The 26006-nt window shown below is 36.8% G+C and overlaps 1 protein-coding gene across 1 annotated transcript; it reads left to right on the top strand.

The window, feature by feature from the left end:
* The first annotated feature begins 139 nt into the window (after positions 1–139).
* LOC306885982 (interphotoreceptor matrix proteoglycan 1-like) lies at positions 140–25995 on the top strand. The gene is made up of 17 exons (XM_079442821.1): positions 140–657; positions 4539–4763; positions 6280–6446; positions 6576–6604; positions 6996–7024; positions 7108–7151; positions 7243–7383; positions 7937–7995; positions 8580–8761; positions 8845–9174; positions 9328–10079; positions 14433–14652; positions 20068–20278; positions 21556–21741; positions 21877–22060; positions 23911–23994; positions 25490–25995. The coding sequence occupies exons 1-17, from the start codon at positions 591–593 to the stop codon at positions 25568–25570; spliced, it is 2991 nt and encodes a 996-aa protein (XP_079298947.1). The 5' UTR covers positions 140–590; the 3' UTR covers positions 25571–25995.
* Positions 25996–26006: the final 11 nt, after the last annotated feature.

Genomic DNA, 26006 nt, shown 5'->3' with positions numbered 1-26006 from the left:
ATCTGGCCCCATGATCAGAGAAAGGGCAGAGCTTGCTGTCCCAAACAGGGGGAGTAGAATACAGCGTTTCGTTTTGGCAGCCACAAAAGCTGGCAGAGGGCTGAGAAACTTGTGTCGAACAGGCCAGACTGAGAGAGACGGACATCAGGCGGACTGGAAACAGAGCAAGTAGGCAAGTCGAGTGGCTTGTGACCGAAGCAAGGAGGCTAGCAGATGCTGGTTCAGAAGGCTACTAACAGGATGAGGACAGTCCACCACGTGGGCCCACAGGGATTAGGAGTCAGAGAGAGGTAAACAGATTAATCCAGAAAAAGAGGCAGCATTTTTAACCTCAACATTCCCCTTACACTGCAGAGCATCTTCCACCCACTCGCACACTTCAGACCAAGTGTGTGCCCAAGAATCTGCACCATCTGTCAGGAATGCCACCCAACCTACAGTAGTGCCCACAAACAGCCCCGTCCATGGATGCCTGGACACATAGTCGATGGAAATTCTCTTACACACTCAGACGTGAGTTAAGTCATTACGGACTGTCTTTTCCTTCCAAATGAGCAACTTTACATCACAAGGACACAATCTACTGCAACATGCCATTGAAAACAGGATTATTCCTCATTCTGTTTTTGTTTACCCTCCAAGCCACTAGAATGAAAGGTAAGCCGGTGTTTGAACGCCATTCTAATGCTGTTTTATTTAAACAAAGTCTTATAATTCAGCAAATACGGGATTCTGGTAACGTACAACGCCTCAGAGCGACTACAGCCTGTGCGATTCCTCACACAATAGCATCTTTACGTCCTCGGTGATCGAATGAGCTTTTAAATATTTTAGGAGCCAATTTGCAAAGACATAAAAGAAACGCAAAGATTTTTCTTATGCAAAACAAAGCCTGATGACAAATCATTTGATAACATTCTTTTGACAAGCACGCCATTAGCGCTTCCTTTTTGGTACAATATGCTGGAAAAGCGTGTTTCGCTAACATTTCATGCGAGTTCTGAATGCCTCTAGTCTCGCTACAGCGTTCAGAAGCTCCATTCATTAGCAGAGAGAAACAAAAGGCATTCTGTTTGTGGCCGTGTGGAACGCTAATCTTTTCTGGCTTGTAGCTTTGCTGTGGGGCCTCGCTCATCGCTTCAGAAGTACAGCTCAATTAGTATCGCCACCCCTCATGTCTGTACATGTGCTCAGCGGGCTCATAGACGGCAGCGGGACACATGATCAAATCAGTCACCCTGGTTTTTCTGTGAGAAATTGCACCACTGGCCCTACATCTGCTCATTTGCTAATTAACAGATGTGGTCAGATGTTTTGTGACCTAGAAACACATTGTTGGGACCCCTGTATCGCTGAGCGATCAGCTCAATGTCTTCCACTGCAAACATCTCTAAATAGGGCCACATGTGGCACTAGAATAGGGCGTCTTTTGTGTGTGATCAAAATAATTAGACTGAAGGTCCAATCTGATTTGACACCAGGGTTTCAGAAGAATTACAACAACAGTGTAATTGTTACAGATTTATCACTGATAGCCATATAATAATCTGAATGAATCTATAGTAAATGACTGACCACACTCTATTAAAACAGAGTCCATTACCATTATAATGCAGGTACTGGTAGAGTTTGCTAAAATTTAAACACTAAAAAAGTACCTACTGTATAAATGCAGCTTGCAATTGAAATTAACAGTAAAACTCACACTTTTATACCTTTTTCACACAAATTATGATTACAAGATTTATTTTTGTGCAGTTCCTTGCAAAATACTAGGCTATGATACAAAACACTTTTTACCATAGTTCGTGATTTGCAAACATGGTTGCATCACATACCAACTCCATATGAATGACTTTTCTGCTGTAGTAAACTTGCTTGGTAGCGCACCTGGTACAACACTGCACTTGTGATTTGGAGCACAATGAGTCACATAAAACATGAGTCATGATAGAATTCTTGTAGAAAAAAAATACAATTGCATATGGTTGCATCTGCACATGTGTTTTTATCTCGCATCTGCTTTTGTTAACACTATTGGATATATTTAGAGTACAGTTAAGTGTATGCAGTACGTTATTTTCAAATGTGGTAAAAGCAGTAACCGTTTAGTGTAATTTCATTTCTGAACTGCAGCAATACATATAACAACCAACGTAATAAAATGTTAACAGATTCATGTTCATCTTTTTTGGATAAAACTGAATGCACATTTACAGGCAATCACTAGACATTTGACTTTTCAAAGTGTTGCGAAGATGTCACAAAATATATTTTTGAAGAAATGTTGCCACAGGCATGTTTTTTCCACTGAGTCTGTGTTGAGATTGTTAGCTACTGAATGCAGTTGTTTTGTTGGTATCTAAATTTGTTTAACCCAGGCTATTTTATGCCATTTAAGTGCTAGTGTAGCTACTGGTTATGCAATTAACCAGAGGATAAGCCTGGTCAGCAAAGGATATCAGCATCCAAAATGCAATATAACACATGACTAGCTATGCTATGCAGAGAAATCTGCTCATGTACACAATCATGTACTAAGAAATCCTGTCTTAATATGTTCTGATCACATGTTTTATGAGATTATTTTAAGCAGAATTAATCATTTGGCTTTAAAAGTTACCAGTAGAACATTAAAAACAAAGGTATGTGTTTAGCCTCCACTGTAGCTGCACTTATATCGCTAACGCTACTACTTGTCTACTAACTAAGCTTAAGCTAATCTGCGAGTGGTGAACAGAGGTCCGGTGAAGTCTGAGGGTCCCCCTTGCTGAGCCAGGCTTAATGTTTTAAGAAGCTCTCTGAAGTTTACCAGCTGGTCAAACAATACTCCATTTTGAAAACATTTAGCCCATTTTAATGGAGGCCCTGTAGCCTACTTTTTAAATAACCTGATGGCTGATTTGAAAGAGACCTAATATGATCTTTCAATTTCTCAAGAGGTCTTGAAATGGCTCAGATCTTACATGGAGGACACACACATTTTGTCTGTTTTTAATGGATCTGTGAGTGTTGCAACTAAGAGGAAATTATAACGATTACACCACAACCGCTAAGAGCCAAGCTATTAAACTAGTCAGAACTGTTGTCATTTGACGTAAAAAACATCCAGATGTACTTTGATAGGAGCTATTAACTGTATAATTGTTTGATGCTTCATTACTGAAGTAGGTAATTATGCATCGCTGTCATTTTGCAGTACATATGTTCACTATGACAATGACATGAACTGAAGTTAATGAAGTGAGATTTGCTGTCATTCTAATATCTGGATAATTCATCCTGAGCTTCACTAATATGTAAATACCAGTAAAAGAACAGGTGTAAGTCTATTATGCCAATAACCGCAGGTGCTGGTTTACTCTAACAGCTATCTCTGGTCACAACCGATTAGGTAACAGGTCAGAAGGTGGGTCACCTTGAGTATAAATATTCCTAGATGTCAGAATGGGTTAGTTTTAGGGTCTCTGGCAAGAAAGAACTTTTAATGACACGTCACTGTAAAATTTAACCTCTAAAATTGATGATTTAAATGGCTAGTTCATGCAAAAACAAAGATTTTATGATAATTTACTGACCTTCATGTCGTTCCAAAAATGTATGAATTCCTTTCTTCTGTGGATTACAAAAAGTGATGTGACGTGACATGTGACCAAATATGGTTACCCATACTCGGAATTCGTGCTCTGCATTTAACCCATCCAAGTGCACACACACAGCAGTGAACACACACACACCGTCAACACACACCCGGAGCAGTGGGCAGCCATTTATGCTGCGGCGCCCGGGGAGCAGTTGGGGGTTCGGTGCCTTGCTCAAGGGCACCCCGGTCGTGGTATTGAGGGTGGAGAGAGTGCTGTACATTCACTCCCCCCACCTATAATTCCTGTCGGACCTGAAACTCGCTAAACATTAGGGCACGACTGCCCACAAGGACAACTTCAAAAGATGATATAAAAACATGTCATTTCAAAACATCTCCTTTTGGAGATGTCACCATGTTGATGTCTCAATGTTTTTTGGGGGGTTTTTTAGACTGTCATTATATGAACAAAACAAAAAAACGCTGAACTATCCTAATTGCTGACATAAAATCGAGTTAAACTCTGAAAATATTGAATGACATCAAATAAATGGAAAACAATGATATAATGACTACATTTATAAGCATGACTTTTTCATTTTAATAATCTTGAAAACTTTCTTTCAGCTTGGTCTTTATTTAAAAATGCTGTGATTTCAATCAAACACAATTAAGATTACTACAACTGGAGAGCAGAGGCCTTTTTAACTCTTATCTAGTGAATGCGCTAAACATCTGCCTGGATGGTGTTATAACCGACTGCTTGACTTAGGCCTAATCCAATTAAATGTTCATTCAGCATACTAATCATAGACTTAAAGGGTTTCAAATGGTCTCTGAGCGAGAGTAATTACATGAAGCGTAATTATATGATCCATCGGCTTACTGTTCTCAGATAAAGTCGATCCTGCTCTTCTGAAACAATGAACACATGCTGTTGTTGGGACATTTGCAGAACTCACTGCTGACGACTTGATTCTCAGGATCAGAAATGTGAAGCACAGGCACTTCCTGGAGACTCCACAGCCAATGAAACAGTTGACAGATGGCAGAGATTCACTTTCTCTAGATGCACATCGAGCAAAGAGATCAGCGCTGTTTAATACAGGGGTGAAAGTCTGTCCTCAGGAGAGCATAGCGGAGGTCATCAGCAGCCATAAAGCCTACTACAAACTAAGAGGTAGGACAACATCTACCCTAAACACCACAAGGGACGCAGCCTTGAGCATCAGTGCCAAATTTGGCAACAACACCTCAGATCCTCATAAATCATAATTAACTTCCCAATCATTCAAAGCCTTCTGAGAGATGAAGGATCATGCCAAGCCAAAAAAAAGAAGTGGCTGTAAGCCAAGTATAGATAAAAGTAGTGTACTTTTTTAGGCTTACCTTCTTTGAGTCTTATAGTACGGATTTTTCTATGTTTCTACATGTGGCAAGGCAAAAAATAAAAGGGTTAAAAAATATTTTAAAATAATCTTAAATTTATAAATATATTTTCAATGTTTTTTTAAATTAAATTAATACTTTATTCAGCAAGGAGGCTTTAAATTGATCAAAAGTGACAATAAAGAAATTTGTAATGTTACAAAACATTTCTAATTCAATTAAATGCAGTTATTTTAAACATTTTCCTCAACATTGACCATAATAAGACATGTTTCTTGAGCACCAAATAGGAATGATTTCTGACGTATCATGTGACACTGAAGCCTGAAGTGATTGCTACATATACTTTAAAATATAAAAAGTTTTTTGTATTACTGTTATGCTATTAATGTTTATACTGCATATTCTATAAAATAAATGTATCCCAGTTGGGCATAAGAGACTTTTGCAATAAGCATAAGCATTAAATACGAGCATAAGAGACTAATGTTCAACAACATTAAATAAATCAATAACAAATGAGTATTATTGACCCCAAACTTTTGAATGGTAGAAAACGACCTGAACATGAATGTGAATGCAGCAAAACAAAGTGGAAAAACCCTTAAAAATCCAGTCATCATTTACTAACCCTCGTGTTGCTTTATGACTTGAGTAGAACACAAAACTTGAAATTATAAATATTTTGCTAGTCACTTTTGCCATGCAGTCACCATGAATGTGGACAGAAACTCTCAAGCTTAAAAAATATTATAAAATTAGTCCACATGAAGTCAAACAGGTTTGTAATGACAAATGAGTAAATTATGACAGCGTTGAAAATTTTGGGATGAAGCGTCTCTTTAAAGACCTATTTCTATCTGATCTGACCCTTTAAAATGGCCTTCACTGGTGTATCCTAATGCAGTCAGGTTGATTCTGTCATATTAAATCATATTTTTAGCTTGAATAAAACCAATTAATTTACATAATACCACATGAGGCACTTTTTAGGGTCACCTGACAAAACATTTTTACACTGAAGCAGATAGCATGATATTAAATGACTGGTACAAACAAGCTAAAGGTGAAGCACATTTAGTTGTCAGATGCAGTTAAGAGATACTCTTAATTAAATGTCCATAATAACCGTGTTGGCAAAATGAGATAATGGTAGCAAATGACTGCATGCTAAACACTATTATGTTACACCTCTGTCAGTGGTGCAGATAATTAAATGTCCCGGCATGTTTTATCAGGTCTTTGCTGTTAGTCCTCTCTCAATTCTCTAATGGCCTTCTCTGAATAATTCCCATGATATTTAACAGTTTGTCAAGAAGCTGTGTGGGAGGCCTTCCGGATCTTTCTTGACAGAGTTCCTGACACCATGGAGTACCAGAAGTGGGTGTACGCCTGTCAGAGAGACTCGCTTTGCATGGAGGATCTGGCCCGAAATTTTAGTAGCACACAGGAGCATCTTGACATGGTAGCCAGTGTGAGTAGCTGCTCGTGTCCGTTGCCAATTCAGTCCATTTGTCTTGCCAATACAGTCTAAATGTGCCAATATTATTCAATTGAAAAAGGCTTTTTCGTAAATTCTTAAATAGGTTTATATCATTTACAGAGAGTGAATGCTCAAGATGAACAGAAGAGGTAAGAATCCCGAAGATAATCTTGAATTCAAGGGCTTCTTGGTTTCAGTATTCATGGTATGGCGAGTTACTTGTCTTCATTTTGGGCTCGAACCCATCAGAATATTTAGAATGAGGTCACCTGACTAGTGGGATATGATAAAATCTCAGCCTGTCCTTTAAAAAACAAAGTTTGTTTATATTTGGTGGCCTAGCTAAACACTGCTCTCTGACCTGATCCACTTTAATAAGAGGGATCTGTGCCCAGACATATTACGCTTGGGTGTTAGAGTCACACAAACATACCCGGGCTTATATGCAGTCAACCCCTTTATCGGGGACAATGAATTTTATTGCATTTATCATTCACGGATTGATTCATCCCTTCTCGACATGTTTTCAATCATTTTTAGGGCTCTCACACCTGCACCAGGCGAGAAATGTAAGTCCTTACCATCCGAATGAGAAAGAAATACTGGTTGATCTTATAAAAACGTGACTGATTGATGCCTTTTTATGCTTCAGGTTCAAAGAGTCCTGCAGAGCTTTTCATCATGGCATCTGACAGCGTACGGCCACTAACTCGTGCTTTTTAGAATATGCACTTAACATACTGATGAAGTTAGAAACAAACAAATTGACTATCCTCTGATCTGATAGGAAACTGGGGCACCAGATGTTGTCCCTCAGAGGCTGGTGGAGCACATTGTGGAGTTCAGTGTGACTATAGTAGACCCCGCACTACTGCGGGATCCAGGCAGCCCTCGATATGAAGAGTTCACTCGCAATCTTCATGAGAAGGTTAGGTGACATCAACTATTAAACATATGCCATTTTACACAGATCAAGCTGTTTCAAGCTACTAACAGAGAAATTACACTTCACCTTAGCCTGTGTGAAGATGTTGAGCTCACAGAAGGTGCAATATTGAAGCAGGAACATTTACAATATAAGCAGGAATGTGGTTAAAACCTGATAAAAGAAATACATTTTTAAGGGGTAGTGAGTGATAACTGTAATAAAAGAAATGAAATGCATTTGTTTTAAGAACATTCTAGAGAACATCTCAAAATGAAAAAAACAAGCAAATTACTACAGTAGGTTTGAAAGTAGCTTACAGTAAAAGATCAAAAACAGGAATGCCAAACAAGAATTGGGTAACTACAAAAGCCGGCATAAGATTAGTTAAAATAAGACTAGAGCCGTGGCACATGATTTTACAGCTTGGCAGCATGATGAGCAATCCAAAATATGAAGTTATATAACCAACTGTGCATAATTGATTTAATTATGTAGTTATTGAAATAAAGTTATTACAAATATGCCTAAAACATATTTATTTACCCTTCTGCAGATGCTGCATGTGTTCGACAAGCTTCCAGGGTTTAAAGAGATTCGGGTGTTGGGATTTCGGTAAGTTGATGCTGGAACTGTGGGATTCACCAAGATATTACAGTCCATTGAACTTGAAAATTGTATTTTTGGATGGGCAATTCTCTCACAGGGGCAACTTGGGGTACGGATTTGAAGAAATACTTGACAAATTGCATTTCAATTACTGTACCATTATGATTTGTTGTACTGTAGACTGTGTAACACAACATGCTTGTTTACTACCTTATGATCTTATGATAGTAGCTTTTGGGAAAATTGGAAAAATTAACCCTCATGTTCTTTTAAGAATGACTTTACATTCCCAAAAATCACAAATCCTGTGCATGTGAAAATGATTTTTAAAATAAACCTATATTATTAAGCTTCCAATTAGACAGCTGCCAAAAGTGAATCTCTACATTATGTACACCAATCAGTTCTCATAAGATTTGAAAAAGTCATTAAGTAGTAACCTCACAAGCCAATGATAAATGATTTAAATGTTAAAATGGCCTTGGGGTCCTTCAGCCCTAAAGAGAACATGAGGGCTAAGACAGACAATCAGGTTAATACAAGTCCATGTAAAAGTCATGCAAACCAATTCCCTTCATAACATCGATCAGCCCTGAAGGTGCTGCAGCAAGCTATGCTGTAGTGTTTGAGACTGATGGGACATGGGCCATAGGCGATACAGACTCCACTGATGAATATGGCATAGAGGGAGTCCTAAAGGGCATGGTGGTGAAGGCGCTAAGTGAGGACATATCACTTCCTGTGGACGTGTTTTCCCTTACTTTCAAACCAGGTACACAAAATCAGTACAGTCAATATAAGAGCTCTTGACAGACTGCAACTATTTAACCTTACCTGATTCGCCCTCTTTAACAGCAGGCAAGCAGGAGAACATGAGATCCAATACTGAAATCAGCAAAGAATCAAGATTTTTACCTGGGGAAATGAGTACACAGTCCACAAAAGCCAACTCAGAGGACACTATAGCACCTTCTGGGAGTATGGGCATCTCTTTTGGAGATCTGGGCACTGATAGGACTCAAACAGATTTGGGTAAGGGGACAGAAAGGAGAGATACACAGATATTACCTGATATATCACTCCACGTTCCCACACCACCAGTAGCCACAGAGCTAGTTAACATCTCCCACATTGAGGGTTCAAAGACAGAAAGTATAACCACTGAAGGCACTTCAGCAACCAAAGGTAAATCTTTCATATTTGTAGTGAGTATACAAGAGCACTTGCTTCCCTTAAGTTACCCTTAAGTTAGGCAGCCTAAAAAATGAAAGAATTAATTGTAATTTCGCATTAGATGCATTTTCAAAGACTCTCTGAAACTGGTTCTTTGTTTTCAAGGTTTGCCAAGAACCACTACAGTGGATTACATATCAAAGTGGTCGGAAGTCAAAGAGGATGTGGGAAATGAGATTGTTGAGGTCACTTCTGCAGAGGCAACATCATCAATCTTGACAACCCTAACCCCTACAAAACGAGCTCAAGATACTGTATTTCATGAAGATGACACAATTGGCCCATCTGAACCTTTAGAGACCTCTACCGAAGGTCTTCCTTTATACCCTAAAGGTCCAGTTGAGTCGCCCACTTCAATTGACCTTAGTGACCATGCAGAGTCTCCATCTGTCGGTGCCACTGTAGACACACTTCATCAAAAGGTGCCCCCACTTAGACTTACAACTCCAAAACCAATTCTCCCTGTGGCAATTCCCTCTGAGCTAACGCCCACAGAAGACCTCATTTCACACCTGACCCCGAACAATTTCCTGGATGAAGTGGGACAGACTCTCTGGACAGTTTCACCTCCCCCACATGAAGGTAGTACAGATATTGACAGAAATGTTGAACAGGCTGATGAGGAGGACGATACTCTGGATTCTGGGAGTGGATTCCCTTCAGAAGTCGATGAGAATCCACAATCCTCGGCTCATCCTCTAGGTTACGTTACCACTCCTTCAATGATGGCTTCTAACCAGGCCAAAGAGTTAGTGGTGTTTTTTAGATTACGTGTGACTAATATGATGTTTTCGGAGGATCTTTTCAACAAGAGTTCCCCCAAGTACAAATCACTGGAGAACATGTTTCTTGAACTGGTAGGTAAACACACTTTTGTCTTTGACTTTATCTTGCTGCATGCCTTTCTGTCCTCCATTTGTTGTTAGCTCTACTTTTTTTCATTTGTGTCGAAGTGCATGCTGGGAAAACTTAATAGATAAAGTGTGTTATTTGTCTGCAGGGATTTGACAGATGGCATCTGAGAACAGTGTTGTTCGAAATGTAATATACATTTTTCTATAAAGCCTTTGTATAAAGGGTTTGGGTGACTGACAGAAAAGTGAATTACATTTCTGTACATTTTGCACAAGGATACTTATTTTGTCACTTCAAATGTTCTCCTCTGAACTTTGTTTACCTTACATTTCAACTTAGACAGAAAAACACAGAATGAATCCCTGTATGGCCATTTCAAAACAATTAAGAGTGGTGTAGTACTGAATATCAGCTCAGTTATAGTTATAGTTCAACCGTAGACGTAAGGCCACATGTAATAACAACCATGATCAAAACAATTCAATATACAAGTAGTAAAAATTGAGTACCCTCATTTGTTTGACAAATTTTCACCAGTTTGTAATATTTTTTTTCTCTGCCAACAAAAAATGCTCCAAAATAAACCAAACCATCAAGGTTTGCATGTCACCATGCAACAAAAACTTGAAATGCATATAAGTGGAGCAATTTTTCCTCCCTGTTCAAAGGTATGCATAATCACTCCATTCCAGCTCGACTCCCTTCTTTTCATTTTCTGCTCTCTGGTCACTCCACACTCACTGGAGAGAAACCCTGCCCCTAACAATCCTAATTCAAGAGAAAACACATATGCTTCAACTTTCAAAAAACCCAGTACTCATGCAAGAAAAAACACTCCACTTCCACTCTGCACCACTCATATACAACATGTACAAGAGTGCTACAAACATGAAACTTTCAGATCGCCTCTTGGCCAATCATATTACAGTTTCACAACTAAGTGTTGTTGTTGTTATTCAGATTATATTTTGTAATATGTTTTTTCAACTAGAGGCAATTCTCTGAACCAAGTGACTCCCCCGAGGCTTCTAGTCAAGTGACTGAGAGAGAACAGAAGACATTAGCCTCAATACCGGTACATCAATATCCAAACTTCAAAAAGCACTTTTTGGCACTAAATTCTGCACTTTTGTCTAACAACTTCCCAGTTCTGATCTTACTGATCAAAAACTGACTTTAATATCTGCTGATCAATGATCTCTCTAAACAGCATTAACCAAAGTTGAACGCTTTCAACCTGCAACATTTTTTTCATTAGTTCTTTTATTCTTGATAGTGTGAATGTTGCCTTATTGCTCTGAGCAAATTTTGGTTTCTCAGGATCTCACATTAACATTAAGGTGCTCGTATCAAATGCTGAAACTGTATATCTGTAAATAATCTTGTTTTTCTTATTTGTGTAAAACACAGAGGAACCAATTTGACAATCTGTTGAATTAAACGACCAAAAACACAGAGCATGCCAAAAATATACCTCAGGGACTTGCTGTCTAGTTTTGTTTCTCTAAATCTGCTTTTAGTTGGTTAGGCAGCCTAATGATTTTGAATTGTTCTTCGGTGAGACACGTCCTTGAATATAATCGGTCTCCAAATGTTGTTTATTAGAGTGTTACAACAATTAGTATTTTTGTTGATTTTGAAATTAACAGCTCAATTAATTCTTTGTGATAAAAGCAATTCAAAGAGATATTATAGCTGATTTTGTGGCTTATTAGTGCAGGTTGAATGCAATCTCTTTTAAGATACATAAAAAAAAAGTAAATCTAGACTGGTTTTCATGTGTGTTAAAGACTACAATAATGTTCATTCCTAACTGTTCTTGCACACAGTTTTCTTTTTATTCATAATTTACTTGAAACGCTCTCATAGGGGTATAGGGGGCTCTTGTGCAATTAACATCTATATGTTCTGTTCTTCAAGATATTTCTTTTTAAATTTGTATAAATCCCAAGGCACAAAAACTCCATTTCCAATAAAGTGGTTGCCCAAACTAGTATTGTGTTATAGTTCCAAGTCCCCAGACTAACACCAGTGCTATGAGAACTTTTGGATTATGACATGAACTACTAAAAATCTGCTCAGAAGCTACTCTGGTAAGTATCTAGGTAAAATGGCCATAAAATTAGTTCATTGATTCATAAATGGGCTTTTAAAGGATAATCTGATAACCTCTAGATATTTATGTTCTTGCGAATTCTGCAAAAGGAACATTGATTTTCCACCATACACATCAATTTTGCCCATTTATAATTCAACGCTAGCTTTTGTAGAGACGGCTGTAATATTTTAGTCCTTTACTAGGTTTGCATTGATTTCTGCCTTTCAACCTTGTAGGATGCTCATTTACTCCTGTCTCTACTGGTTTGTGTAGCAACCATCTCGATTGGACATGGAGAACAAAAAGTATCAAATTTTTTCATTAAAATACGATAACATTTTAAAAATATATTTTTATTAAGTATCAAATATAATACATACAATTATGGAACAGAACAGCACTGAAAGAGATCCCTATGAACCAGTAGATACAAGTGTAAGCACCGTGCTAGAATGAGTGTGGGAATCAGTATTCAAGCACAGGCATATGTTACAATGCTACTGTCTGTGATAATTAATTCATTAACCTATTTGGAAATGAGTGCTACTGTATATATTAGATGATTCCTTCTGTCCTGTGATGGCAATCAAAGGTCACGACAATGTCATGAGCTAGACACTAACATTGATTGAGGCTGAGCTCTGAGACATAGCGTGCCCTGTGGGAAAGAATAACACCTGCTCCGCACTGGCACTTAGCCGAAAGGTGAGAGGATGATCATGACTGGCAGATTAGGCCTACCACTAAATACAGTTATACAGACGTGTGCTTGCTTGGTTAATACAACATCATCCCAGGCCAGGCCTTTGTGCTCCTTCTCACTCTCCATGTTTGCTCTACAGTCACTATTTAACGATTAGTATTTAATATTTTAAAATAAACATTTAATTTTAATTCAACAAATTGTCAATTTTAATGCTAAAATTTAAAATATTTAAAATATTAAGTATATTTAATATATCCATCCATTATATATATAAAAACAACCATTAAAATAATTTACAATATTAATTATATTTTGAATAATACATTTTTATATAAATATGTAAAATTGTTAGTTACCTCCTGTTATACATACATGGCCTTCACTCCTTTTGTGCTCTTTCTCACTATCAATGCACTATTAAATGACTAATAATAATTAATATTTTAAAATAAACATTTAATTTTAATTCAATTAAACAAAAATGGTAAAACAATTAGATTTTAAATATCTAAAACATTAATTGTATTTAATATATTCATCCAAAAACATTAGTTCAAATAATTTAAAATATTAATTATATTTTGAATAATACATTTTTATTTGTTATACAGGCATGGCCTTCACTCCTTATCACTCTCCATGTTCACTCTCATTCACTATTAAATTATTAATAATATTTAATATTTTAAAATAAACACAATTTTAATCAAACAAAAATTGTCAAAATAGATTTAAAATATCTCAAATTTGAAATGCATTTAATATTTTTCATCCATTAAATTTAAAATATTCATTAAAATAATTTTAAATATGAATTATATTTTGAATAATATTTTTTTTAATGGTTAGAATTGTTAGTTAATATTATTAACTGATTTATAATGTAAAATATTAACTATTTAATTATTTAAGAAATATATTAAAAATAAACATTATATTAAATGCATTTTGAATGCATCTTCATTTTAATTAAAATAATTAAAAAAAGATTGCTTTTTGACTTTCAGATCTCAATGTTAATTCCTGAGTATCTATTAATTATTAAATTATTGCAAATGTTTTCATTTAAATTCATTACATTAAACAAAAATTGGTTAAAATGGTGAATTAATAAATAATATGCAAATGTAATTTGAGAGATTTTCGAGACACTAGTAATCTCTGACTCTTATGCGAATAAATCATATCCTCAAGTCTTCCATCTTTTGTGTGACTGGTGCAATCAAGCTCTTGAAATCTTGAGCCGAGATGAATGACTGAGCTGCTACGCCCTATTTCTCCTGAACAACTGTCTTTATCTCTAACTGGCCCTCCTCATGCAGAATGAAATGAGCAAGGTTTTGCATATTGTAATAGGATGAGAGACAGGCGCTGGCCAAAATCGTTCAGTTTCTAGCAGTTGAGGAGAATTGCTTCCGAATTGACAATCCCAAATGTTTTGCATCTGAGCAGTGTTAAATTCATGCACAATTAACCAGTCTGCACTAGTCAGCAATGATGAAAGAGCAGTCACAACTCTCTCATTTCACTTTTATCTCTGCTTTCCCACAGCTCCTGCCGTATCTACAGTCAAACCTGACTGGATTTAAGGAGCTGGAGATTCTGAACTTCAAGAACGGCAGTGTGGTGGTAAACAGCAAGATGAAATTAGACAAACCGGTTCAATACAATGTTACGAAGATGGTGCAGTGTGTGCTTGAGGACTTCTGCAATGCGGCGTCTAAGAGATTAGACTTGGAAATCAACTCCCAATCAGTGGACGTGGAAGCAGGTAATCACGTGTCGAAAGGAGAAATCACATAGTTCCTTATTAAAGAAATGTTTGCCCAAAAATTAAACTTCTGTCATTATTTACTCACCATCATGTCGTTCCAAACCTGCATGACTTTCGTTCTTCTGTGGATTGCAATTCAGATTTAAAAAAAAAAAAAAAAAAAAAGTCTCATCCATGCAGTGGAAATCAATGGGGTCCAAATGTTTTGTTTGTGTGTGTGTTCTGCTGAAAAAACTCATACAGGTTTAGAAGGACATGAGGGTGAGTAAATGATAACAGAATTTTCATATTTGAGTGAAGTATCCCTTTAACCTTCATAATGCATTCTAAATCTGTATACATTTTTTCACATTAGTGTTTGATATAACAGTCACAACTAAAACCATATTGTATAAGATCAGCAACCTCTCTTTAAAATTTTAAATTGCACATAAACCACCCCAAAAAGCTTTGATGCTATATATGCACACATGGTCAGAATTGTTGGTACCCTTGGTAAATATGCTCAAAGAAAGCTGTGAAAATAAATGTGCATTGTTAATCCTTTTTATCTTTTATTAATTAAGATTTAATCAATTAAGATATTAATTAATTATTAAATGTTTTTTTCTCAAATACACGTTGGACAGAATTATTGGCACCCCTAGAAATTCTTATGAGTAAAATATATCTGAAATATATTCCCATTCATATTCACAATCTTGAGCACTCCAGGGTGATTATGAACATGAAATTATCCAGCCATGGCTTCCTGTTTCACATAAATATAAATAGGAGGGGAAACAAAGGCCAAATTCCCTTAATCATCCATCACAATGAGAAAAACCAAAGAATATATTTCTGATGTGCAGCAAAAGATAATTGAGCTTCACAAATTAGAAAGTGGCTTTAAGAAAAGAGCTACTGCAGTGAAAATTCCCATTTCCACCATCAGGGCAATAATTAAGAATTTCCAATCAACAGAAAATGTTATGAATCTGCCTGGAAGAGGACATGTGTCTATATTAGAACATGTCATCCTAATACACGGTGAGAAGGAGAGTTTGAGTGGCTAAAAACTCTCCGAGGACCACAGCTGGAGAATTGCAGAAAAAGAAAGAAAACCTTTGAAAATAAACAGCACCTACATCACCACATGTTGTTTGGGAGGGCTTCAAGAAAAAAAAAATCAAGAAAAGAAAATGCTTTCACCAAAAACAATCTCCAGCATATTCAGTTGTCAGACACGACTGGAACTTCAAATGGGACTGGCTTCTATGGTCAGATGAAACTAAAAAATGAGCTTTTTAGCAGCAAACACTCAAGATGGGTTACAATGAAATGTACAATGAAATATACTGCTGTATTTTTTATGATGTGGGCCTATATTTCTGCTGGAGGTCCTGGACATCTTGTTTAGATACATGACATCATGGATTCTATCAAATACCAACAGATAAAAAATCAATAAGTGACTGACTCTGTTAGAAATCTTATAATGGGCCATGTTTGGATCTTCCAACCGGACAATAATCCAAACACAAACCTCAAAAACAACACAAAAATGGGTCACTATGCACAAAACCAAGCTTCTGCTGGCCATTCCAGTCCTCTGACCTGAACCCTGTAGAAAATGAGTGAGGTGAACTGAAGAGAAGAAGCACCATCATGAAGCTGTGAATCTGAAGGATCTGGAGTGATTCTGGATGAAGGCATGGTCTCTGATCTCTTGTCAGGTGTTCTCTAACCTCATCAGGCATTATAGGAGAAAATTTAGAGCTGTTAAACCTTTTCAAAAAGTATTGAATAAAAGGGTGACATTAATTGTGCCTAATGAGTATTAGAGGAAAACATTTATTTCATGATATTTCCCCCCATTTTAAATTCTTATTCTATAATTCTTTAAATAAGAGATCAAAAGATTTATTTTCACAGCCTTCTTTGAACATATTTACCAACGGTACCAACAATTCTGACCACGTGTATATATATATATATATATCTCAGAGGTCGCGTTAACCGAAAATTCTCCGTCATTGATGGAATTTTTTTATCAGTGACGGAAAAATCTGAAGGCCGTCCGTCATTTCGGCAGATTAGACTGAGGGTGATCTATTGTAATTTATAACTGTAATTCCTCGGCCTGTCCAGTTGGTGGCGAGTGTGCTCCAGTGAGACAGCAGAGCGCGCAATCGTCTCCAGAACAAAAATAAAAGTCTTTTTCTATGCCTTTGTTTACGAATCACTTGATCTGAGGTGTCTACAGCGATCTATCATGCCACATTAAACAGCGCCAAAACGGTATTTGTTGCTTGAATTTCCTAATAATATTGACATCTGACTGGTGCCGAACATGGCCGCTTCGGTTTGTTGCTCCTTGGTACTTTTTCTATTTTTGTTTGTTTGTCCTGTCTTAAGCAACGTTTTTCCGATCAGCTTCACTAGAAACGAACACTTGGACGTAAGAAATAGCACACCAGATAACCTTTTGCCGATGTTTGAAAATTCGGACGTTTTACTGGACATTTTAGTTGGAGGAGCTGCGTTTCTATACAAGCGCTCCAGGCGACGCAAGCGAGGGAAGCGCGCTGGTGCGCTCGTGAAATCCAGACAGCGTGGTTTAAGGACTCCGCTGCCGAGTATTCACCTGGCGAATCTCCACTCCCATGCAAATAAATCAGACGAACTACAACTCCTCACCCGCACAAAAAAGGACTTTTTAAACTCTTCTGCGCTTTGTTTCATGGAAACCTGGCTGAATGGATCTATCCCGGACAGAGCGCTACATCTAGACGGATTCCAGCTATTCAGAGCAGACCGCATCACAGAGTCGTCGGGGAAGACGAGAGGCGGTGGATTATGTTTTTATATCAATGAAGGCTGGTGTACAGACGTAACAGTTTTAAAGAAGATGTGCTGCCCAAACCTGGAAACTCTCTTTATTAACTGCAAGCCTTTTTATTCGCCGCGTGAGTTTTCCTCTTTTATTCTGGTGAGTGTGTACATTCCTCCTGACGCGCTAGAACTGTTGGCTGACCAAATCACACACACAGAGCAGCTTTACTCGGACTCTTTCATTATCATTCTCTGTGATTTTAATAAAGCTAATCTCACCCGCAAACTGCCTAAATATAGACAACACATCACGTGCCCCACCAGGGACAGCAATATACTGGACCATTGCTACACTGTTTTAAAGGATGCGTATCACTCTGTCCCCCGTGCAGCACTGGGACTCTCTGATCACTGTTTAGTTCATCTTCTACCAGCCTACAGGCAGAAACTTAAATCTGCTAAGCCTGTAGAAAAAACTGTAAAGAGATGGACTGTTGAAGCAGAGCAGGATTTACAGGCCTGCTTCGAACTTACTGATTGGAGTGTTTTTGAGGCTGTAGCTACTGATCTGGATGAGCTCACCGACGCCGTGACGTCCTACATTGGTTCCTGTGAGGACATATGTGTACCCACCAGGACTAACTTAACATTTAACAACGACAAACCTTGGTTCAGTACAAAACTCAAACAGCTTCGCCAGGCCAAAGAGGATGCTCACAGGAGTGGGAACAAAGCCTTGTACAAACAAACAGTCCAAATGCACACTGAATAGAGAGATAAGAGTGGCAAAGAAAAACTACTTTGAAAAGCTAAAAAAACAGCTTTCAAGCAACTACATCAGTGTGGAATGGCCTGAAAGCCATCACCAGTTACAAGACCCCTCCCCCCAGCACCGAGGCCAATCAACAACTGGCTGAATACTTGAACAAGTTTTATTGCAGATTTGAAATACAAAAGCCTGGTCTGACACCCCACACCCACTCTGACCGTCTCACAACACAGCCATCAACACCTTCCCCCTCCCTCCCCCCTACTGTTTCTCAGCCTGTAATCAAGATCTGTGAAGATGATGTAAGCAAAGTTTTCAGGAAACAGAAGATAAGGAAAGCCAAAGGCCCAGACGGTGTCTCTCCAGCCTGCATCAAAGCCTGTGCTGTCCAGCTATCATCCATCTTCACATTGATCTGTACCCAAGAAACCAAAAATAACAGGCCTTAATGACTACAGACCTGTTGCTTTAACGTCTGTGGTGATGAAGTCATTTAAGAGGCTCGTGTTGGCTCACCTGAAGGACTTTACTGGTCCCTTGCTGGACCCCCTGCAGTTTGCTTACCGAACAAACAGGTCTGTGGATCAAGCAGTCAACATAGGACTGCACTTCTTCCTCCAACATCTGGACAAACCAAGGACTTATGAAAGGAGCTCTGTGACTTCAGTGGAGTCAATCAGGTTCCTGGGCGCCATCATCTCCCAGGACCTGAAGTGGGATACTCACATCGACTCCATCGTGAAAAAGGCTCAGCAGAGATTGTACTTTCTTCGTCAACTGAAAAAGTTCAACCTGCCACAGGCGCACATGACACAGTTTTACTCTGCTGTTATTGAGTCGGTCCTGTGCTCTTCTATAAGTGTATGGTTTGGGTCAGCCAACAAATCAGATATAAGAAGACTGCAGTGGACTGTTAGGTCAGCAGAAAGGATCATTGGTGTCCACCTGCCCAGCCTTCAAGACTTGTACTACTCCAGAGTGAAGAAACGGGCGGGTAACATCATCACAGACCCTGGACACGACCTGTTTGCGCTTCTCCCCTCAGGCAGACACTACAGATCTCTGTGCACTAGAACATCTAGGCATAAAAACTGTTTTTTTCCCCCATGCCATCTCCAGACTAAACAACTAACACAGGAATTATTACCTGTGTTCTGTAATTAATGCCTGAAATTCATTCCCCATCTCTAATAATTGACTCTCTCCCTAGTACTTTGTATTAATTTGTATTTATAATTCTAAAAAAAAACTGAAAAATAAAATAAATAAATATTTATGTAATGTATGTAATACTACATACATACATACATACATATATACATACATACATGATGATGTGTATTTTGATGGTCTTAAATCACCTTTAAAGTTTTACTCCCTTACTAAAAACTATGCAGTTATTAGAAAATTTTATGTATCTCTTCTAGGCCAAAACATACCTGAATGCATTACGAGGGTTAAGTTCACGCTGACTGTGATTTACAGTGATGAGAAGTCATTCAATTTCAATGTGACTTGGAAATTTCATCAGCCCACATGTTAATTATTAGCAACAAGACTGACTCTTTGTCAAACTAAACTCTCACTCAATGAGATTTTCAAATGTTATTGAAATCTACAAAGTCCACCAATAACACTCAGAAGTAGAAAGCCCTACCAGCGACTTCCAGCATTATAAACGCTGTCAATGTGAACAGGGCAGAACAGTAAACAAAAGCATCCACATTAACCTAAAGGGATAACCACACCTGTATTAAGTCTTTAAGCATCTATGTGTGTCTGGCCACAAGCCAGATTCAAAGCCAATTAGTTCTCATTGTCCAATCCAGCAGATCACACCGATCCATGTAAGTTTATGGCGTGTAACGAGTTCTCCCGCTGCGTGGTGAACACGTTAACCTCAGAGCCTGAGTGTCTGTGCGACCCAGGCTACAGCACGGTGGACGGCAATCCCTGCACCAGCATCTGTGACCTACAGCCTGAATACTGCCTGAACGGAGGACAATGTGAAATCATACCGGGACATGGAGCGGCCTGCAGGTATGTTAACATGGAAAAAAATGCAATATTAGTTTACGATGCAAATCCATCCATTTCAATGGAGATTACAAGGATGTAAGGAAAACTCAAAATCACCTGAGCATACAGCCACAAGTCCTTCATCTGCACTGTCAGAAAAAAAGTGTGTAAAAATTGTACCTTTAGGGGTACAACAGCTTGTTACTGGGGAAGAACCCATAACATGTTTTTTATTTTTTTACCTTAATAACCCCTAAAATGTATATGTAACCTTAAGGCAGTTATATTAGGTAAAATGAGGTAGACTACACTTCACAGTGGCAAAGGTACCATATTTGGTGATTTTTCTGAGCGGTTATGTAAAAAACAAAACTTCATGCTTTTTTTATAATATAATGAATTATTTGCAAACATACTGTATATGTTGCCTGCAAATGGGTCACTCTCAAAATATGAAAATAAATGTGGCTTGATGTTTCAGTCATTAAAAAGTTTTAAAATAGTCAAGAAACTCAATAGTTTCAATAGTTTATTCAATTTTGATATGGTTTGGTTTATTGTTTATATTTGTCAAGCTCCAGGAATACCTTGTCCCCTTTCCTTTTTATGACATTCATATTTATTTATTTATATAATAATAATAATAATAAGTGCAAGGTCTAACAACAAGTGTGTAAAAAGTAAAAAAAATAAAAAATTCCTAACTTTTTTTTTTTTTGCCATTATTACCATTTATTGTTAAAAAGTGGAATTTAAATAAGTAATTCAATGGTCAAACCTAATTTTATCAGTGATTTTCCCACCATGTTGAAAAAGTTAATACATTCCATTTATTTTATTTTTTTTTTCAAATTGCAAATTATGTGTAATTTGTTTTGCATTGTGTAATGTTTGAGTGACAATGTTTCAATGAAAAAAAAATGATTTGATTTTAAAATTTATAGATTTTAGTCGGATCAGTAACCAAACTTAACTGAATTCTAAAAAAAAAAAAAAATTTTTAAGGCAGAACATTTTTATTTATTTATTTTTTAAATGACCCAAAAGTGTGTGTGTGTGTGTGTTTTAATCAAACACGTGGCTACTATTGATTGAAAATTGTGTTGTTATAGCATTGACCTGAGGGGCAAACCATAACAAGCAGCCAAACCTTGACCCCCTGTTATGTAACTGAGAAAATTATCAAAAAGTGACCATTGAAAATTCTAGAGTGGAGTCTCATACATATAGGATCTTAGACATTTCTATCCATTCCACATTTTTTTTCTAACATGTTTTTTTTTCTCAACCACTTTTAGATGTCCTGTAGGTAATTTCTGGCACTACCACGGAGAACGCTGCAACGAATTGGTGTCTGTGCCAGTTGACCCTCTCCTTTTCGTAGCCTGCCTGGTGGGAAGCCTCTCTGTGGTTTGTGCTGTGATAGGCATCTTGATTTTCATTAACAAGAAATGTATACGGACCAGAAAGATCATGAGACTTGTGTAAGCAGGGTTTTCTTTTTCCCCTTCTCTGTTCATTTAGACATTTGATTTTTCTTCCCAGATTTGGATTGGCAGTGGTGAAGTGACCCTTATTAATCATGCCGGTGTTGAGACCTGATCTCCTTTGTATTGTAGGCGTTCACAACCTGCATTCCCATTTGGTAATACTATGAGAGTAAATCCAGTATTTGAGAATGACGATGGGGTCTTAACACATGTGTCAAGCATGCTCTGTCCCATGACCTCTGACTCAGCCTCCTCACAACACTCAGGCCAAGGCACATTTCGATCACTTGAAAGTTTACAGCTTAGTATTGAGGTAAAGTCTAATGCCAAGATGGTATTCTTCATGAACTATTTAAATCAATGTCATAACCGCTACTAACATCCATAATCAACCCGTTTCTCGTTAAATCATATACATGTCTTTCGTTAGAGACTTTGTGGAGAGGATGGACTAACTTTTCCTAATATAACTTGGTATTGACAACAGTCACATTTACAGTAGGCTTTGTTCAGGCTGCAAAAATGTTTTATTTTTTTTTGGCATATCTGACTATAATCAATTTAGTGTTTTGGTGTCAGAACAGCAAAAGCACATGAAATTCCATATCTGATTTGAAATCTGGTGAAAAAAAAATATATATATATATATTTTTTGGTTTCCTATCTGGGTTCTAGAGGGTCTAATGTACAGCAATGCCAATGCAGAAGTTACCTGTTGATCTTATTTCACTCAGTGGAATTTTTATTTAGTCAGAATACACAGCTGCTTTTGAATGGCCCTCAGAGATTTTTTTAGGATTTGAAAACCAAAACAAATTTGTGTGCAGCGTGAACAAAGTCTAGTATCCTTAGAGTCTACAATATGCTGCACAGCTGAAATATCACCATCATCACAAATACAATACAGTTGAAACGCTTGGGGTTGTTAAGATTTTTTAAATGTTTTTGAAAGAAGTTTCTAATGCTAACCAAGACTGCATAAAAATAGGAATATTGTGAAATATTAATATTTTAATACAACAAAAAACTTTTTTCTGCATATTTTAAACTGTAATGTATTCCTTAAGATTTTATGATGAATTTAAATGTTCAAAAGAACATTTACTTGAATTAGAAAATCTTTTTTTACATTCTAAATGTCACTTTTGATCAATTTAACACACCCTTGTTGAATAAAAAGTATTCATTTCTTTCTAAATCTTTCTGAACCCAAACTTTTGAACATTAGTATTTCTATTCCTTTTTATTAAAAATGTATGAAGCAACATATTTTGTTCTGAATATCTCTGTAATAATCTCATTAATAACCAGTTAAAGGGACATTTACCCAAAGTGTGCAGCAAAAGGTTGTGAAGAGATTTCAGTGATATAGACTGATATAGATACACATTTTTACAGCATATTCATTCTGGGATTCGTATTAGCTACATAATGAGAATATAATATGCAATATGTGTTGTAGAATATATTATGTGCAATCTAAAAAAATAATGAAGAAATCAAATCACCTCAAAATCATACTTTAGACATTGCACTAGACTAACTCAAGGTATAGGAAAACCATGCACTCCAAATGAACTTTGACAATAGACTATATTAATGCAAAGGGCAGTACTGTACATAGCCAGTAACTTCAGCAAAAATATGTTGCTTTTGGTGAATCAGCTGTTTCTTGTTTGTTTCTTTGTCTAGAAGAAACTAAAGACTAAAGAGAACACATCAGCAAAACCCATGCATCAGTATCCTCACTGGTTTTAACACAATATAACATATTCATTATAAAAAAGATTCAAAACAAAAATGAATTTTCTTCTATAAACAAGTTACAGACACAATGTATTCAAACAAACAAAATAATGCCAACCATTATTCAAGGATGCAACATTAAGAAATGATTTTCCTAAGAGGATACCAGAAACAATTGACAGCATGCATGGGTTTTGCATCTCATTTAGACTAGTGCATCTGTAGTTGTCTAATCTAATGATATTATGAATAATAATCAGTCATTTTTTTCCAGCAACAGACGTTTTGATCTTCAAAATATTGACAGTCTGGATTATCAGAGAGTGCCAAAAATGTACCTTGCTTCTTTGCTTGGCAAGACCTTGTCTCCACTTAAAGCTGTTTAAGATTGATGGTGGTCTGACATTCCTTTCCCAGATCCCCAGACAACTCTACACCAGAAGATCAGAAAAGTTAATGCCAGAAATGGTTGACTTCCATCAGTGTATACCACATAACGAGGTAAGCTGGTGTGAAAACAACCAATTTGATGTTAACAGTGACTGTAAATAATCACGACAGCCTGATTTATCATGTCAAGATGATAAATCTTCCCCATCAAAATGTCAACCATCATATATAAGAGGAAATAATGTTTTGGGAATGTTGCATACTTTACACATATTACACTTTTCTTTCACAATCTCAAAACACAGATAAATATTTATGTATTTAAAAATAGTTAGTAATTATACAAATATCTTGGCATGTAATGCTAAGTCAGAAGCAGCATTATTTGGTCTAGTAGGCTTAAATATGTGCCATTGTTTATAGGCAGGAAGTATGAGCGTTGACTGGAGATGTTTATTCATTGAAGTGTGACTTAATATAATACACATTGATTATTCCTGAAAATAATCCTCCAGTGGAATTGGTAAATTAGCAAAGTTTGAAGGATGTGTAAACAGTAGAATATTAAACAAGGTATGAGCTCGACAACTAAAATATGAAGGCAATGGCTGTGTTTCAAAATCAATGAGTAATGTGTTTCCGGTCAAATAATGAAGTTCACAGAGGATTCTTCTGACATTGTTGTCTTAGAGAAGGTAAGTTATCGATAGTATATTCAGCATAAAAGTAACAAATACGTGTTTAAATTCTGCATTTCATCCATGTTTATATTTGACAAATCCTTGACGCTCGCATCTCGCTTGTTTTCTGTTGAAGAGGAACCCGCAATGCACTATGGGAAGTTATTTTACGACTGTTCTGTTTTATTAATACATTCTTTGAAAGGTTAATGAAATTCCACTTTGAATTGAATCCTCCACTGAATAAACTGAAGCTCTCAGAGTGTTTATTTATTAGTTATTACTAGCCTACTCAATGACTTTCACGAAAAGCTTTTTTTGTACTTTAGGTTCGTGGAACATAAACGAGTGTTTTTAAAGATACGTAGCCGAGATCGCAAATACAAAAGTTTATTTTGTGATTTTATTTGTTCTACTTGTTCATACCTGGACACTTGGCAGCCCGATCGAATAGGCCTAATCTGATACTCCTATTCATTTTAAACCAAACAAATGCTCTCATAGCCAGCCTTTTGTTTATTACATGATATCATATTATTCATATAAGAGCATAATCATAATTTATTGATTCTCTGAAATTCCTTTCATCTGGTTCCTTCCTAAAATAATTCACACATGACACTGAAGTAAACAAATTAAATATTTCATTTTTTAGTAAGTGTTCTAATTGATGTTATTCTAAAATTAATTTTATTTATTCATTTTAATTGACATTTTTCTGATTTAATTAATTATTCACTTTTAATTAAACTAACACACTCCATCCCCAGTTTGGGAAACCCTGATGTAGGCTAATGTAATGTTTAATTATTATACTATAGTCACATGAGTGTGTTGTACAGTAATTATCCATTACTCAGCTATAGATGATTTTGTGCATGCATAGTGTTTAATTTTCTTTAATGACCATGTTGTTGTTTTTCTAGACGTGTCGGAGGTCCAGCAGATCCTCTTGCTGTTTTTTGAGGAGTCCTGATAGTGACAGCTTTGAAGTAACTGTTTTATGATATCCAGACAGTTTTTAAGCTAAGCGTGGCACCAAAGCTCTTCAGTGCTATTCAAGCTGCTGATTTCTTAGACATTTGGTGAGTGTATGAAACAACCGCCATACTCAAGGATCAGCAAAACTCTTGGACAACTGAAGGAATACCTCCAGGAACGAGGACTTATGATTTAGATCAGTCCTGAACGTATTTTTAAGTCTACCTGTAAAGAATTGTAAACTGTATATGAGACATGTAACATGTTGGATGCTTTGAACCCTTCTGAAAGGTTTGTTTCCTCCCTCACAATGAGGTATTTATTTACAAATTGATACATTGGGTTATATCTTAGAAAATAGATTCTAGTCTATCAGTGTCCCAAACAAAGAAAATGAATGTAACATACAGTATTTCTGTAAATACAAAAATACAGACATGTGGTCATGGTTTCTTTGTTTCT

This window comes from Barbus barbus, assembly GCF_936440315.1.
Source record: "Barbus barbus genome assembly, chromosome: 20".
In the NCBI taxonomy this organism is placed as follows: Eukaryota; Metazoa; Chordata; class Actinopteri; order Cypriniformes; family Cyprinidae; genus Barbus; species Barbus barbus.
The sequence above is the reverse complement of the archived record's forward strand: the minus strand, read 5'-3'. Positions and strand labels throughout refer to the sequence as shown.

Coding starts and splice junctions, on each gene's coding strand:
- LOC306885982 (XM_079442821.1), top strand. CDS start 591: ATGCCATTGAAAACAGGATTATTCCTCATTCTGTTTTTGTTTACCCTC. Junction 658..4,538: donor CCAAGCCACTAGAATGAAAG/GTAAGCCGGTGT, acceptor GGACATTTGCAG/AACTCACTGCTGACGACTTG. Junction 6,447..6,575: donor ATCTTGACATGGTAGCCAGT/GTGAGTAGCTGC, acceptor TATCATTTACAG/AGAGTGAATGCTCAAGATGA.